Source organism: Arvicola amphibius, chromosome 4, assembly GCF_903992535.2.
Source record: "Arvicola amphibius chromosome 4, mArvAmp1.2, whole genome shotgun sequence".
Classification (NCBI taxonomy): domain Eukaryota; kingdom Metazoa; phylum Chordata; class Mammalia; order Rodentia; family Cricetidae; genus Arvicola; species Arvicola amphibius.
In genome coordinates this window covers 128,837,483-128,850,647 of record NC_052050.1, presented here as the reverse complement: position 1 = coordinate 128,850,647, position 13,165 = coordinate 128,837,483, and the positions used below count along the sequence as shown (strand labels likewise).

The window sequence follows — 13,165 nt, the reverse complement described above, 5'->3', positions numbered from 1 at the left end:
CCTGAGGCTCTCAGGGTGACGATGCAGCTGAAGGAAACTTTTGATAGCTAAAACGGAAGCACATCTAAAGAGTTTATCCCGTTAGTGCTCATTTACGGGTCCCCTCATTGTGGCTGAAGTTTCTACAGACCTTTGGGACAAAGCTTTGGAGGCTCTTTGTTTTATTATTATCTGTGTTGTTGGTACTTTAAGAGTCTCTGTAAATGGGTACCTGCTACATGACCGGCTCCATAAGTAGTAATAATTCTTTTATATTTTATGCAATGTTCCCAACAACCCTATAAAGCAGATGTGCAAACTTCCTATTTTACAGATCAAGAGGCTGAAGCAGCTTTAACTGAATGCCACATGGCCACATAGCAGGCATGTGCCGGAACCGGTTCAGCCTAGGCAAGCTTTGGTTTGGTGTACTTCATCACCAAGTACTGGTTCCTCCAAGCAGGAAACCATCAGCTAGCAGTCGCCATCACCGTAATTTGGTTGTTTTGGAATATAGTATAATTAGTGGCTAACTATAATAAGTCGGTGGTGCCTACCATACTTTATGACAAAGCTGGGTTCAGAGTAACTATCATGCGAGCCCAGGATTCTTAACTGGTCTGAGGAGGTGGGGCAGTCAGGAGACCAGAGATTCTGCTATGGATAAATCTCCTCAGCCACAGGAGAAGATGAGTGGAAGCAGCTAGAAGCTTGGAAAGAAATGAGAATGGAAGGCTTCCATTCTTCCCCCTCCTAAGCCATCTTGTTGGAAGCCAGTCTTGACAAATGATAGGAGGGAGGCAAAGATGTAATTTGGGCAAGCCTTGTAAAATTATTGTTTTTATAGGGCGAGACCATTACCTTCTTAAAATATCAACCCTGAATTCAACCCACTTTAAATTTTAAAACAAAAAGCAAATTAAACAAGGGTATTTGAGAGACCAGCTAGGTGTCCTGAAGGCTCAGACTGTAGGGGAAAGAGAGTGGCCATGCTAGGTAGGAGTGACATAACACGAAATGGATTTCAAGGTCGTAAGAACGCATCTTCTGTCCTTTTACTCAGAGGTACTTTGAGAGCTCTCCCCTTTTGTAGTTGGACAAGCGGCGCCAAGGTAGTCTCTTTATTCAACCAGTGAAAGCAACACATCATACGCCACCCTTTGCTCTTTTCAGTTCTAATTTTTGAAAATTATATGAACAGCTAGGCAATTCTGTGCTGTTCTCTTCAGTTCCCAGAGAACCCTGTCAGCATCCCTATCTTCTTGGATCCCCCTCACTTTCTATGAACTTACATTCGTGCTCACAGGAGGAAATGTCATGGCCACATACCCCTTCTGGTCCACAGCTGTCTGCTGTCTGTAATGCCACCATACATCCATCTCCCTGATTAGTGAAGTTGGTCTCCAGATAATTTTTAAAAAGGCTATCAGTCAAAAATTCTCTCCTGACTCTCTCGTCCCTGGAGCAAAATCTAACTCTTGATATAATTTTTAAAAAACTAAAGAACAACAGCAAATAAAGCCTACCAAAAGCCTGTGGTTTCACTCCCTGCCAGCTACACAAAGGGCTTTCATTCCCCTCTCCTCAGACCGTAACACGGTCTGGGTGTTTTTTTTTTCTTCCAGAGAAGCATTCCTCTCTCTCTCTCTCTCTCTCTCTCTGGAAAGCTTTACACGCACACACCAAGGCTTATCAGAGGTACACTTTCCTTAGGGGCTTGTTGACCCTCAGCAATGGGTTTGTAGCTCTCCTTGCTGGATGCCCACAGGATAACCCACTTTGACATCCTTACCACATGCCTGTTCTCACCCTGGGCTCCTCACTATATCCTTTAGGTCCCTTGACAGCAGGTGCCTTGTCTGATGCCACATTTGTCTACCCTCCATGCCTCGCCCAACACCTAGCCTGTGGCACCTATGCAGTAAATACCTCCTTGAGTGACTGAGAGAATGTGAACTCATGTTACCTTTGCAGCTGACGGGTTAAACTGGTGAGAGACTGAACCTTTCTGGGAGTCTCCATGAAGAAGCAGATGGAATTCTCCAATAACTCTAGCTCAGCTTTTCTGATTCCTTGAGGCATGAAGGGAGCAAAGTGAACATGTCTGCCCAAACAGCAATCTTCAAATCCTGACAAAAAGAGGAAAAAAAGATTGCATTAATCCTTAGGGATTGAGGACACATTTTAGGGATTGAGGGCATATCTGTCTATTAATATGCTTTAGCAGGAAGGCAAAACATAAATGCTTTTCTTTGAGGCTCATAAGTTCAATAATCAAATCATCATAATCATGAATAATGAAATATTTATTTGGTTATAAATTTCAATGCAGGATAAATAGGCCTAACCCTATGTAAATGTCTGACCCTTGTAAAGGCCTTGCAATTTGTAAAGACAAATCCAAAATTTGTCTTTAACTGACTTGATCCACAAATCCAACTACATTTCCAGTATACAGATGACATATGACAATCATACAATAAATATTAATATTAATGAAATATTAATAAAAGCATTACAGATCATCTGAATTGGATACGCTTGTAGATAAGCCATGTTAATTGTTTCTATGCTTAATAAAATGAAAAGAACCCACAAAGACATTGTTACCTTTCCTACAGTACCTGTGCTTACCTATAATACTAGCAGAAAGGAACACACATTGGAGGAGCTGAAATGCAGTGTAAACCACTGGTGAATAATTAGTATCTGAGAATTAAAGCATAAGAATTTGAGAAGTTTCATCTGACGGTTTGACCCATGAAGAATTTATCCCATCGTGCAATACTATTTGCTATGAAAACAAAATAAATAGAAAGCATAGCAACACATGCCTTGAAGCTTAGGAACCACTGAGCAAGAACAAACTCCTGGGTTCTCCGGTGTGTTTAGGATAATGCAGAGAGTGAGTACAGCCTTCTCAGTGAGAAGGCTGAGGGCAGGAGGGTGTCTCTGACCTCAAAAGCACGCAAAGGCTTTTAAGCTGGGAAAACATTAAATTAAATTGCCCATTCTAGGGAGCCTTTTAAGAACAGTCACGTGTGAGCTCTGGTTTTAGTGTGTCTAAGCACTTGATGTTAAACAGAAGGTTGTCAGGTCTGTAAAACTGACAGCAATACAACAAGATGTCCATCAGCTCTCTTCTGCCCATGTGAGAGTCACATGGGGAGGTAATTGTCGTCGAGTGGATTCCTAAGTGTCTGTATTCGCAGGGGACAAAGAGGGAAATGATGGAGTAGTGACTTTATAGTATGCGTATGCTTCAGTTATCCGACCATGCTCCTACGTGTCCTTTGGTTATCCGACTACCTTCATCTGTGTCCGTGACTGTGGTTTTCCGTGTTCTTCAGCAGTAGCTTCAGATCGCCACAGTACACATTCGATGATAACCAAAGGGACTTGATAAAGGTCAACCTCAGCAAAGAGACAATTAATTCTAGGTCAGGCATGTCCTTTTTTTGTGGGGATAGAGGAATCTGTTGGTTTATTTTGCTGAAGTTTTTGTCTTAACGCTCTTTTGAGACAAGGTCTTGCTATGTAGCCCAGGCCGATTTCAAAGTCACCATCCTCTTGCCCCTGCCTCCTGAGTGCTTTGCGATGGCAGGTGTGAGCTGCCACGCCCCGCCTGTAAAAACACAGGCACCACTCAAATGTGTACCCGGCACACATCCTGGAGCTGCAGAGGATGACGTGTCACTGTTTGCACAGATTCTAGCAAGTTGCTCACTGTGGCTGTAGACGGAAGCTTTGTTAAATAGCGGGATTTAACAAACATTTATATAAATGTATAGTTATAAGTAAATAACAGGCAATTGCTATTTTAAGGTCCATAGCAGAATGATAGATATGGACTCCTTTTCCCAGATTCTATTATAGAAATGCGTCTCTACAAAGGAGAATGTAGTCTCTCCGTTTGTCCAAGTGGAGGTGAAGCTAAAAAGTTTGCTTTCCTATTTATTTAGTAGATTTGCTGCCCCCTGCTGTTCACAGTGTTTTGAAGCCCCCCCACCACCACCACCACCACTTCCCCAGCCCAGCTGCCCCTAGCAAAATAAGACACTGAAGTTGACAACCAGCCAAGGTTTTCAAATCGAGAGCTCATAGGCACTGAGTACACAGCACTAGAACTAAGGCACTTGGGGGCTAAGCAGTCTCCTTCCTGCGAAGGAAACGGTACACCCCTCTGAACAGCACAACGTTACTGGTGAATTCTCTGTAATGTTAGCTGTTCAAAGATAAAGGCTCCAGCAAAGCTATGTCATGAAGTAATTACACGATGCAGCTGACATCTTCTAAAATAATTGAAGAAAAGTAACGCTTTATCACTAATAAAACCTTAGCAATCATAACTACTGGATCAAAATTTTAATTCAATGGAAAACAGTTATTGCAAATTATTTTTTTTTCTTAATCCAATGGGAATAGGTTACTGGAAGATGGTCTTTCTACAGACCGCTCAGTTAACTTTGAAGTGGAAACCAAAAGTAATATCGACACAAATTGTGGAGTAAATAGCTCAAGAATGCCTGCAGCATTTTCTCATTCTAATAGAATAGCCTCTTCAATTGTTATTTATGGAGACGTAGCCGCATAACTAAAAGTGAAATCATATTGAAAAGACAGTTTCTGTGCCCGACTGACAGTGGAATATTTTGTGTACATAAGTATTCCTTCACGTGCCCGTGCAGATTCCTACTTTGGGATGCCATCAACCACAAGAGTGCCATAATGGAGTGTTAATCTCTCAGCACCAGTCCCAAGCGTATCCCAGCGTTGCTCTGCAGTCTTTATATTCGCTATCCTACCACTATATACAATGCAAAAGCTTGGCCTCTGCACTATTTTGTTATGATGCCTCAAACTCTTCCATCATTGTGTGCAGTTACTATAAGGTCACCACCTTCTATCATAAAAATATCAGAAGAAAACTATACCACTGAAACTGCTGTGGGAATAATGTATCACTCACTATAGACTAAATGGCATTAATAAAACCATTATAGATGTAATGACAATGCAATACTATGATAAGCTCAGGGCAAAGCAGTGGCCTCTTTCAGAATGTGGAATATTAATGCCTCCGGCATTATAGAGCTACTCAGTGGGAATCTTTGAGCTCCGCAAGAATTCTAAGAGAATGATATGGGGTTGGAGTAGTGGGTGTTTAGCAGCCCTCCTGGATGGTAGTGTGGGCATCAGAGCTTTTCTCTGGGCTGGAGTGAATGGCTTTTAGGGAACCAAAGAAACTTTTTAGAATTAATATATTGTGCCATGCAACTATACACATTTAATTAGGGACGTGAGATCTACCCAAGAAGTAGCTGTGCTCATATGTGGTACTTCAAGTGTCATTTTATAGAAAAACAACCAGCATGATACCAGCTAGCCGGGTATGTATTATTAAAAGCATTAAGGGTATTACTGGGTTAAGGAGAGGCTGGATGTCTGTGTTCTATTGCTAAAATAATTGTATCTGTTTTTTCTCAACTGTTTATGTTAACACCCCCAGCTTTTCTGTCTTCAACACAGCATTCATAAACCACCTGAGATGCCAGTCAGTTATACCCTGTACCCTACCTCCCCTTCCCTCCCTACTGTGAAAAACCCGATTCTACCAAAACCCTCCTTTAGCTTCAAGTCAGCACGAGGAAACTAAATCACAAAATGGGATCTTTCTTCACTTTGGGGGAGACTTGTGAAGTTGAGATCTTCCCTGTGATGGGCCATTCTTAAGGAATCTGCCGAGCCGTAGCCCCCTCCTGAATGTCAGTCTCCAGGACTAATGCCAGCTGAGCTGGTGTCCTCCGGGTTCCATCAAGAGCCCCTGTCTAACGAACCAGTGTTTCCTCACCCCTCTCTCTTACAGCCCCCTGTCCCACCAACTCCGACACCTGTTCCCAGGGAACCCAGCCGGAAGCCTCTCTCTGTGTCACCCTCAACAGATGGCCTGCGTAGCCCTTCCCCTCCACCCCGGAGCTGTGTCCCCGTACCCCGTCAGAGTCCGAGCGCCCCAGCTCTCTCTCCCACCCGGGTGAGCTCCTTCCTTCTTCACCTTCTGTCATGCTGTGGGGAAGCAGAGCTCGGCCTTTCTTCTGAGGCTAAGGCATGGTCAGATCCTGTCTCTGCTGGGGTTCTTCCTGCTCCCAGACCCCTACCTTCCTCCCAGGAACCCTCATCTCCACCATTCCATGCTCCTAGCTCGCCCCATCTGCAATCTCTGCATACCGCAGACCACTGCTGCCACTGCTAGCTACCAGCGACTTCAGGGACAGCAGACTGACCAATCAGGAGAGCCCCTTGATACCTCCTTTGGTCCTATCTTCACAGTCTAGCGTGCCACCCTTCCCTGTTGTCACTGCCAGGATACTTTTCCTAGTTCATGTGTTAGGCTACAGAATTAGCGCTGGTGGCGATAAGGACCCCAGCAATGCCATGGACCCTCATTTTCATGTCCTCATTTTGCTCATGGTACCTTACTTTCTCCATTCTGTCCTGAATGAGTCGGATGCATGTTTGCTAGGTGTGGATGCGCGTGCGTTCTCATACCCCACGCCGTTTTCCCTCACTTCGCTCAGTGTGCCTTTTCCTTCCCTTTTCCTTCACATCTGCTCTAGACTGGTCGCATAAATCCAGATGACATAGACTTAGAAAATGAACCCTGGTATAAATTCTTTTCAGAACTGGAGTTTGGACGCCCGGTAAGTGAGGTTAGACAATTGTTATAAGACAAATAGGAGGATGTTGTTTGGTTTCTAAAGTATATTCTGGTCGGATGGGAGATGTGTCATGTCGAGAACAAAAGCTGGGTAAATAAAATACGTGTGTTCCAGCTTTGTGCAAATTCGCTTTTGTTCCAAATGCCTAAATGTGCCCATTTGCTTCCCGTATGTTTTCTCCTAATCGTGCATTAGAATCGCATCTAATTAATTGCAAATCTATCATGCCGAGGTAGCTTAGGGGAGAGCTGCATTGTGGCCAGCACATTTTGGTCTAGATTAACAGTCTTGTAGTACCTTGCCATCTACAAGAATGACCGTTACTACGGTTCTTGTTTGCTAAGGAATTGTCAAGCCACCATAGAGCACGTGGCTCCCGAGTCAATGACTTGAATCTTCCTGATACAACTCCAACAATAAGAACATGGACCAGAAAGGTCAAAGACTTTGCCCCAAATAGTCAGAAATTAAATGCATACAACAATAAAAAAAATCTCTTGGCAGTTCCCGCTATAATATGTTATCAGAATTTTTCCATTGTAAATATATTCCCACTATAAAATGATTCTTTGAATAGAAGAGATGTGACAAAGGGAAAGGATTCAAAGCCCTATGGACCTTGATTCATGATTTTGCTCATGAGCCACCAACACATCTCTGATCAGCAGAGTCCCATGATGGAAGGCCTCAGTTTGGCCCTCATGCGGTCTGAGTAGGCTGTTTGGGGCAGGTTGGACTCAGGTTTCACATAGCTCCCTTTAACCACCCAGTCTCCATTGAGGAAATGTTTGTGGGTTTCGTGTTCTCCGCGATATGCCTTTTCACGAGCCCTGAACTGTTGACTGGCATGTCACTTACACTGCCCAGCAATTTTATAAGAACTCAGAATGTGTTCTTTCTCCCTGTCACATAAGGATTTATAAATATGCCAATCACATATTTCTTACTGGATGGCTGTGAGAACCCTTTTTATACATTAAAATGTAGTCTTTGGTTGGCCTCATTGTATGTTTTATTGAACTAAATTGAATGTGACTGTAAATGAATATTAAACAAAATTTCCTGGCATTTCTATTACCTAATAAGAGGATTGTTTCCTCCTGTTTTTTCCTGGTAACTCCTCTTATTAAAATTTATTTTGTTCCGTTGGGGAAACGCTCTCGTTTTGCTTTTATGCCTCTGTTATTTTGGGGTAGAGTTTCCAGAAACTATACCGATTCCTGGGTTGAGCCTGAATCACCAGCACTTTCTGCAAACCTCAGCCACACAAGGATGCCCACCTGCATGCTCTCCACTTACGCCTCTGGTGTTTCCTTAATATCCCTTGCAATCTGCTGGAGCCAAAGACCCGGAGCGCTAATTTGGATTTGACAAATTCAGTCTCCAAATTTACTAACCGAGCACACGTAGCTTTGCACAGTGCCTGGGAATCTGGGCAGACACGCACTCCTCCTCCTCGGCTGGCATCTTGCTCCATCTGTGTCACTTTTTATGTGTATCTGATGCTGTCGGCACTCGGTTTCTAACTGTTGTCACCTTCTCCACATGTCCGTTACTCGCTGCCATTGACTCTCTCCATCCCATCTCTCCACCTCTGCTTCTGTGGTGCGCCTACACCCAGCCTCCTAAAAAGGCTCTGGATTATGTTCAAGATCACTCTTCCGGTGTTCCCAATGAGGTAAAGACAAATTCTTCTCTCCTTCCAGATACCCCCACCCTGCTCCTTCATGACCTTCAGTCTGAACACGCGTGTTTTTAATTAGTCCCCTGTATTGTTCGAGCTGGCTTTAAAAAACTCTTGGCATAACTGTGTTATGTGCCGTAGCATTACCTAGACAGTGCAAATGGGGTTGGCTATTTCTGAATTCCAGGTGATGAGTGTTTCTAGCTGTGATTTCCAGTTAAAATAGTCAGCGGCGTGAAAAAAAAAAAAAAACCCAACTCCTTAACTTGAGCAGGTATTGACTGCCCACTTTCATAAACTGAGGAGAGTACCTACTGAAAGGCTTCTAGAAAGCAATTTTCCATTGTGTTTAGAAGTGCAGACTCAAGACTCGAGGTTCTTGGGCGATGGAGATGGCTCCTTAGGTAAAAGGATTTGCAGTGAAGGCCCAGGGCCAGCCTTACACCCTGGAACCCACCCACTACACATGAAGAGAGCATGCCCTCTCGTGCTGTGTCAAGTGTGCTACACCCACACGGAAAGAATGTTTTTTTTTTTTAAAAAAAAAAAAAAAACAAAGTTTTGTTTCTTACATAATCAGACCCTTATTCCTTACAGTTTCCTAATGTTGCTAATCTTTCATTTACTAAATGCTTGTAACCTGTGAATTTTGTCATCAGTTAAGAATAAAGATGACAGAGCCGGGCGGTGGTGGCGCACGCCTTTAATCCCAGCACTCGGGAGGCAGAGGCAGGCGGATCTCTGTGAGTTCGAGGCCAGCTTGGTCTACAAGAGCTAGTTCCAGGACAGGCTCCAAAACTACACAGAGAAACCCTGTCTCGAAAAACAAAAACAAGCAAGCACACAAATAAATAAAGACGACGCACACCTGGCCTGTGTGGTCCAGTTTCCCAGTTCCGCAGCTTTGGCAGGCACCACTAACTCTTGCTATTGTAGCTCAGGCAGCCACTACAGCAGACAGACACTACACTGCCGTGTGCGATAACACTTAGTTGTAATCTCTGCTGGAGAACACTTATGGGTAGGGCTGGAGAGATGACTGTGTGGTTTAAACAGCACTTGCTGCTCTTGCAGAGGACCTGGCTTTGGTTCCCAGCACCTACATGGCAGCTCAGAACCATCGGCAACTCCAATTGTAACGCCCTCTTCTGGCCTCCACCAGGCATACATGTGGTTCACGGGCATGCAGGCAAGCAAAACACTCATAAACCAAAAATAAGTAGCTCTACTTAAAAAAATAATAATATTGCTTATGAAAATCGGCCAATCCGCAGGTGAAGAATTTATATCAAGCCACATAAATTTTAACCTGGTTAAGGAAAAGATAGCATGAAAAGGAACAGAAAGAGTCCTAAGGCAAACTTTGTACTCCAAAAGAAACCAGAAGGTTATTTTGCAAAACGCTTAGCAGACACAAGCAGATACGTCATTGTTGTGTTAGCTATCAGGCAGATAAAAGCCTCCGGTGGGCACTCTGAAGTAGCCAGGGAGGATAGAAGCACACAGAATCTGTTTTTGTCAGCATACTTACTGTGTATTCTTAATCGAATGCAACACTGAAAAAAAATCTTATTTCCACGGCAAAGCCTTCATTCAAACTATGTGCAAGATACAAGCCAGGAATTCATGCTAAGGATACACAGGATGACGTGCAGCGGGATGATTGCAGGCATGGAGTTGGAAGAGGAAATACTCAAATTTCCAAAGATTTAACCTGCAACTCCAAATTATAGATCATCTAATAAGCATCATGGTGTGTGTTAAAACAGGGAAGTAGCTGAAAAGAATTATCAAATAAAAAGTAAAATCTATTAATCGGGAAGTTTTTGAAGTATTGAATTCAGTAATATTTTATAGCTAAGCCTGCTCTCTAAAGAAAATCAAATAAAACAGTTCTATTCTGTATGTTTTATCATCATATGGACAACCTAAGAATTTATTTTGAAATTCAATTCAATCAAATATTTTTCTTGTGTTCTCCACACCAAAACTATGTTACTATGTTGATAGACTTTTGTTAGATTTATAATCCATTTGGTAGGGAGAAATCTCTTTAATATCCGGGTACTTTTTTGTTGTTGCTTTTTGAGATAGGGAAGGGATGCTCTTTTTAGTCCTGATTGTCTTAGAACTCCCACTGTAGACCAGGCTGATTTTGAACTCAGAGATCTGCCCGCCTCTGCCTCCTTAGTGCTGTGATCAAAGGCGTGCGCCACCACCACCTGGCTCCATTTGTTTCTTGTTGTGTTGTGTTGGTGTTTGTGTTGTTTGTTGTTCAGTGTGATTCTGATGTGTTTAGATAAATGAATCAACATTTTTTTGAAATTTTTTATTATTATTATTTCTGGAATTTTTTTCAAAGCAGTTGACTCATTGATTTTGAAATAGAACTTAGAAAACATCACATTCAACTCATTGGCTTTCTAGTTAGGAAAAGCAGAATGGATTAACTGTAAAGAATAGATCTGATGTCGCCTGCTGAGATGGCTGCCAAGAGAATGAGTCACAATTGCTTAGCCTTCGTTTCAAAACTCTTTCCTTTATGCCCTGCGTTTTGCCATCCACAATAGAGCTTGGCTCTACTAGAAACTATTTTTTTTAATTATTGAATTTGTGTAAAATGGGTTTCTAAGAATTAACACTGCACAGTAGTTACTGAGTGCAGAGATGAGAAAACTTTAATTTAATGCACTTTTTATGTTATGGTGGTGGCCAAAATACTACACAGAAAAGCAGTCTGATAGCAGCAGAACTATGTGTCCTTACCTTTTGGGGACTGAGAGACATGAGTGACTTTAATAACATGGTTAACTAGGGTGTTAATTTAAAACATGGCCTGTCAGAGTGTAAGAAAATATACTCCCATAAGATATTTTGATTCTGGTTTTAATAACTTTTATATGACATTCCTAGTAAAAAAAAAAATAGTACAATTATTTGATAACACCTAAGCTATCACTGATCAAGTACCTGGTTTTATCAAGCATATGTTACAAATGACATATTTTTTTTAAATCACATGTAACTATGACATTTGTTTGCAAATGTCAGAATGAAGCCTTTGCTTTGCAAATTTGAAACAGATTTTTAAAAATAGTCAAGAACTTGTTTGCAAAGTTTAATCAATAATTTCTTATCAGAAAGAATGATCTAATGTCTGCCTGCCCTTGAAATGACCTTCTAATGTGTTAAAGTAGTGGTCAGATGCAAACGCCAAGCATTTATTTGGTAAAATGAACTAGTTCTTTTCTTGGGACTCATTTTTCATGTACAAGGTTTTGCATTAACAATCTCAATTTTTATTATTACCTTGTAATTGACAACTGAAGTTTCTCTTATGATACATAAAATCAAAGCATGGGGTTTTTTTTAGGCTAGCAAGATGATCTGAGTTTTATCCCAGAATCCATATGGTGTAAGGAGAGAATTGGTTTCCTCAACGTTTTGACCTACACACACACACACACACACACACACACACACACACACACACACCCCACATACATACTAAATGCTTTTAAAATCTTTACACTTGTTTTAACATGTGTGGATTATGGAGAACAGAGTGAGGAAGAGGATTGAACTCTGTCTTAACTCAGAAACTTTATCAGTTCGCACACAGTGTTTTATTTCATATTACTGTGTTAACCAAGCTGATTGTAATTGGGGGTTCATATTTCTGATCTCATCAGGAATATTCTAAGAGCATCCTGAATTTGACCCTGTGAGGTCAGCTATGTGTCAGGCTGTCCCAGGAGGCCTGTAGCCCAGAGATGGTGGCACTCTGCGGCTCTCAGACAGCACTTCTGCAAGCATGCAGAGTCTGTAATAGCATTTCTCTGCTTCCCTCTCTTCCTTACTGTGTTTTACTTTCTAGTATCCAACTTAGACAAATTCAAATAATTATTTAAACTTGCCAACGTAGCAGAGCGATTTTCTACTCTCGTGTTTGTTGAGAACAGAGGAATCTAAGAATTTTCTAAGTAGTAAAAATATTAAATGTTTTTCCTGTCCAAAATGAGGAAGGAATGTTTTTGTGCCAAAAGATCCTTTGTTTTAGTATGGGTAAAATTCCATTCTTAATCAGTAATGTGAAATTAAAGCAAAATATTATGCATGAGGCTTGTCAGGTTGATCTACACAAGAATCATAAAGTTATAATCTAGTGTTTTAATTGGGAAACTGATAGTATTACCAGTTAATCAAAAAGAATGTTAGAAATCATTTATAAAGTGAGTTAGTCATTTAATCGAAGTAGGTTTTTAATATTCTGATAAAATATTCTCTCTATAGGAATTTAAGATAAAATTCTTAAATCAATTCTTGCCTTTATGGTTGACAGTTTTAGGCCTTCGGATAAACATTTTCAAAATATAATTTCCATTTTCAACAAACCACAGTTCATCTATGAGGATGAAGTGAGCACTAAGCATGACCCAAGTCAAAAGCGTATACAGTGGGAAAAGGTTTGCTATGAGTGTAGAGATCACCACACGGCTATTTCTACCTTGTAATGTCCCCTCAGAAACTCAACACCAACCCTCTCTCGAAATCTAGATATTTCAGCAAGCGTCTCAGAAACAGCCACGTACAATGAAAACTTCCTACCTCCTGCTTTTGTGCGGTATCAGTTTTGCTGTGCTGTTCAGAATGAGATGTGTAAAGTGCACTATCTAAAGAAGTGTATTTTGGTTCATTCAGTCATTTATCTGAAACTAATTCCAAACTCAAATTGCTCAAGATGTATAAATCTGTACCTGGCTCAAGTCCCAGATAATTTAGGTTA

At 41.5% G+C, this 13,165-nt stretch overlaps 1 protein-coding gene across 14 annotated transcripts in view; it reads left to right on the top strand.

Annotated features, from left to right (window-relative positions):
* Window positions 1-13,165, top strand: part of Sorbs2 (sorbin and SH3 domain containing 2) — a 159,476-nt gene that overhangs the window by 107,773 nt on the left and 38,538 nt on the right. For 4 of the 14 annotated variants that reach the window (XM_042054838.1, XM_042054842.1, XM_038325262.2 and 1 more), the window contains 3 exons: window positions 5,846-6,010; window positions 6,594-6,677; window positions 8,317-8,373. The exons of 4 other annotated variants lie outside the window; for them this stretch is intronic. In XM_042054838.1, the coding sequence (XP_041910772.1) occupies window positions 5,846-6,010; window positions 6,594-6,677; window positions 8,317-8,373 (306 nt within the window). The remainder of the gene's footprint in view (window positions 1-5,845; window positions 6,011-6,593; window positions 6,678-8,316; window positions 8,374-13,165) is intronic. 6 more of the 14 variants (XM_038325265.2, XM_038325263.2, XM_042054839.1 and 3 more) reach the window with 3 other exon arrangements.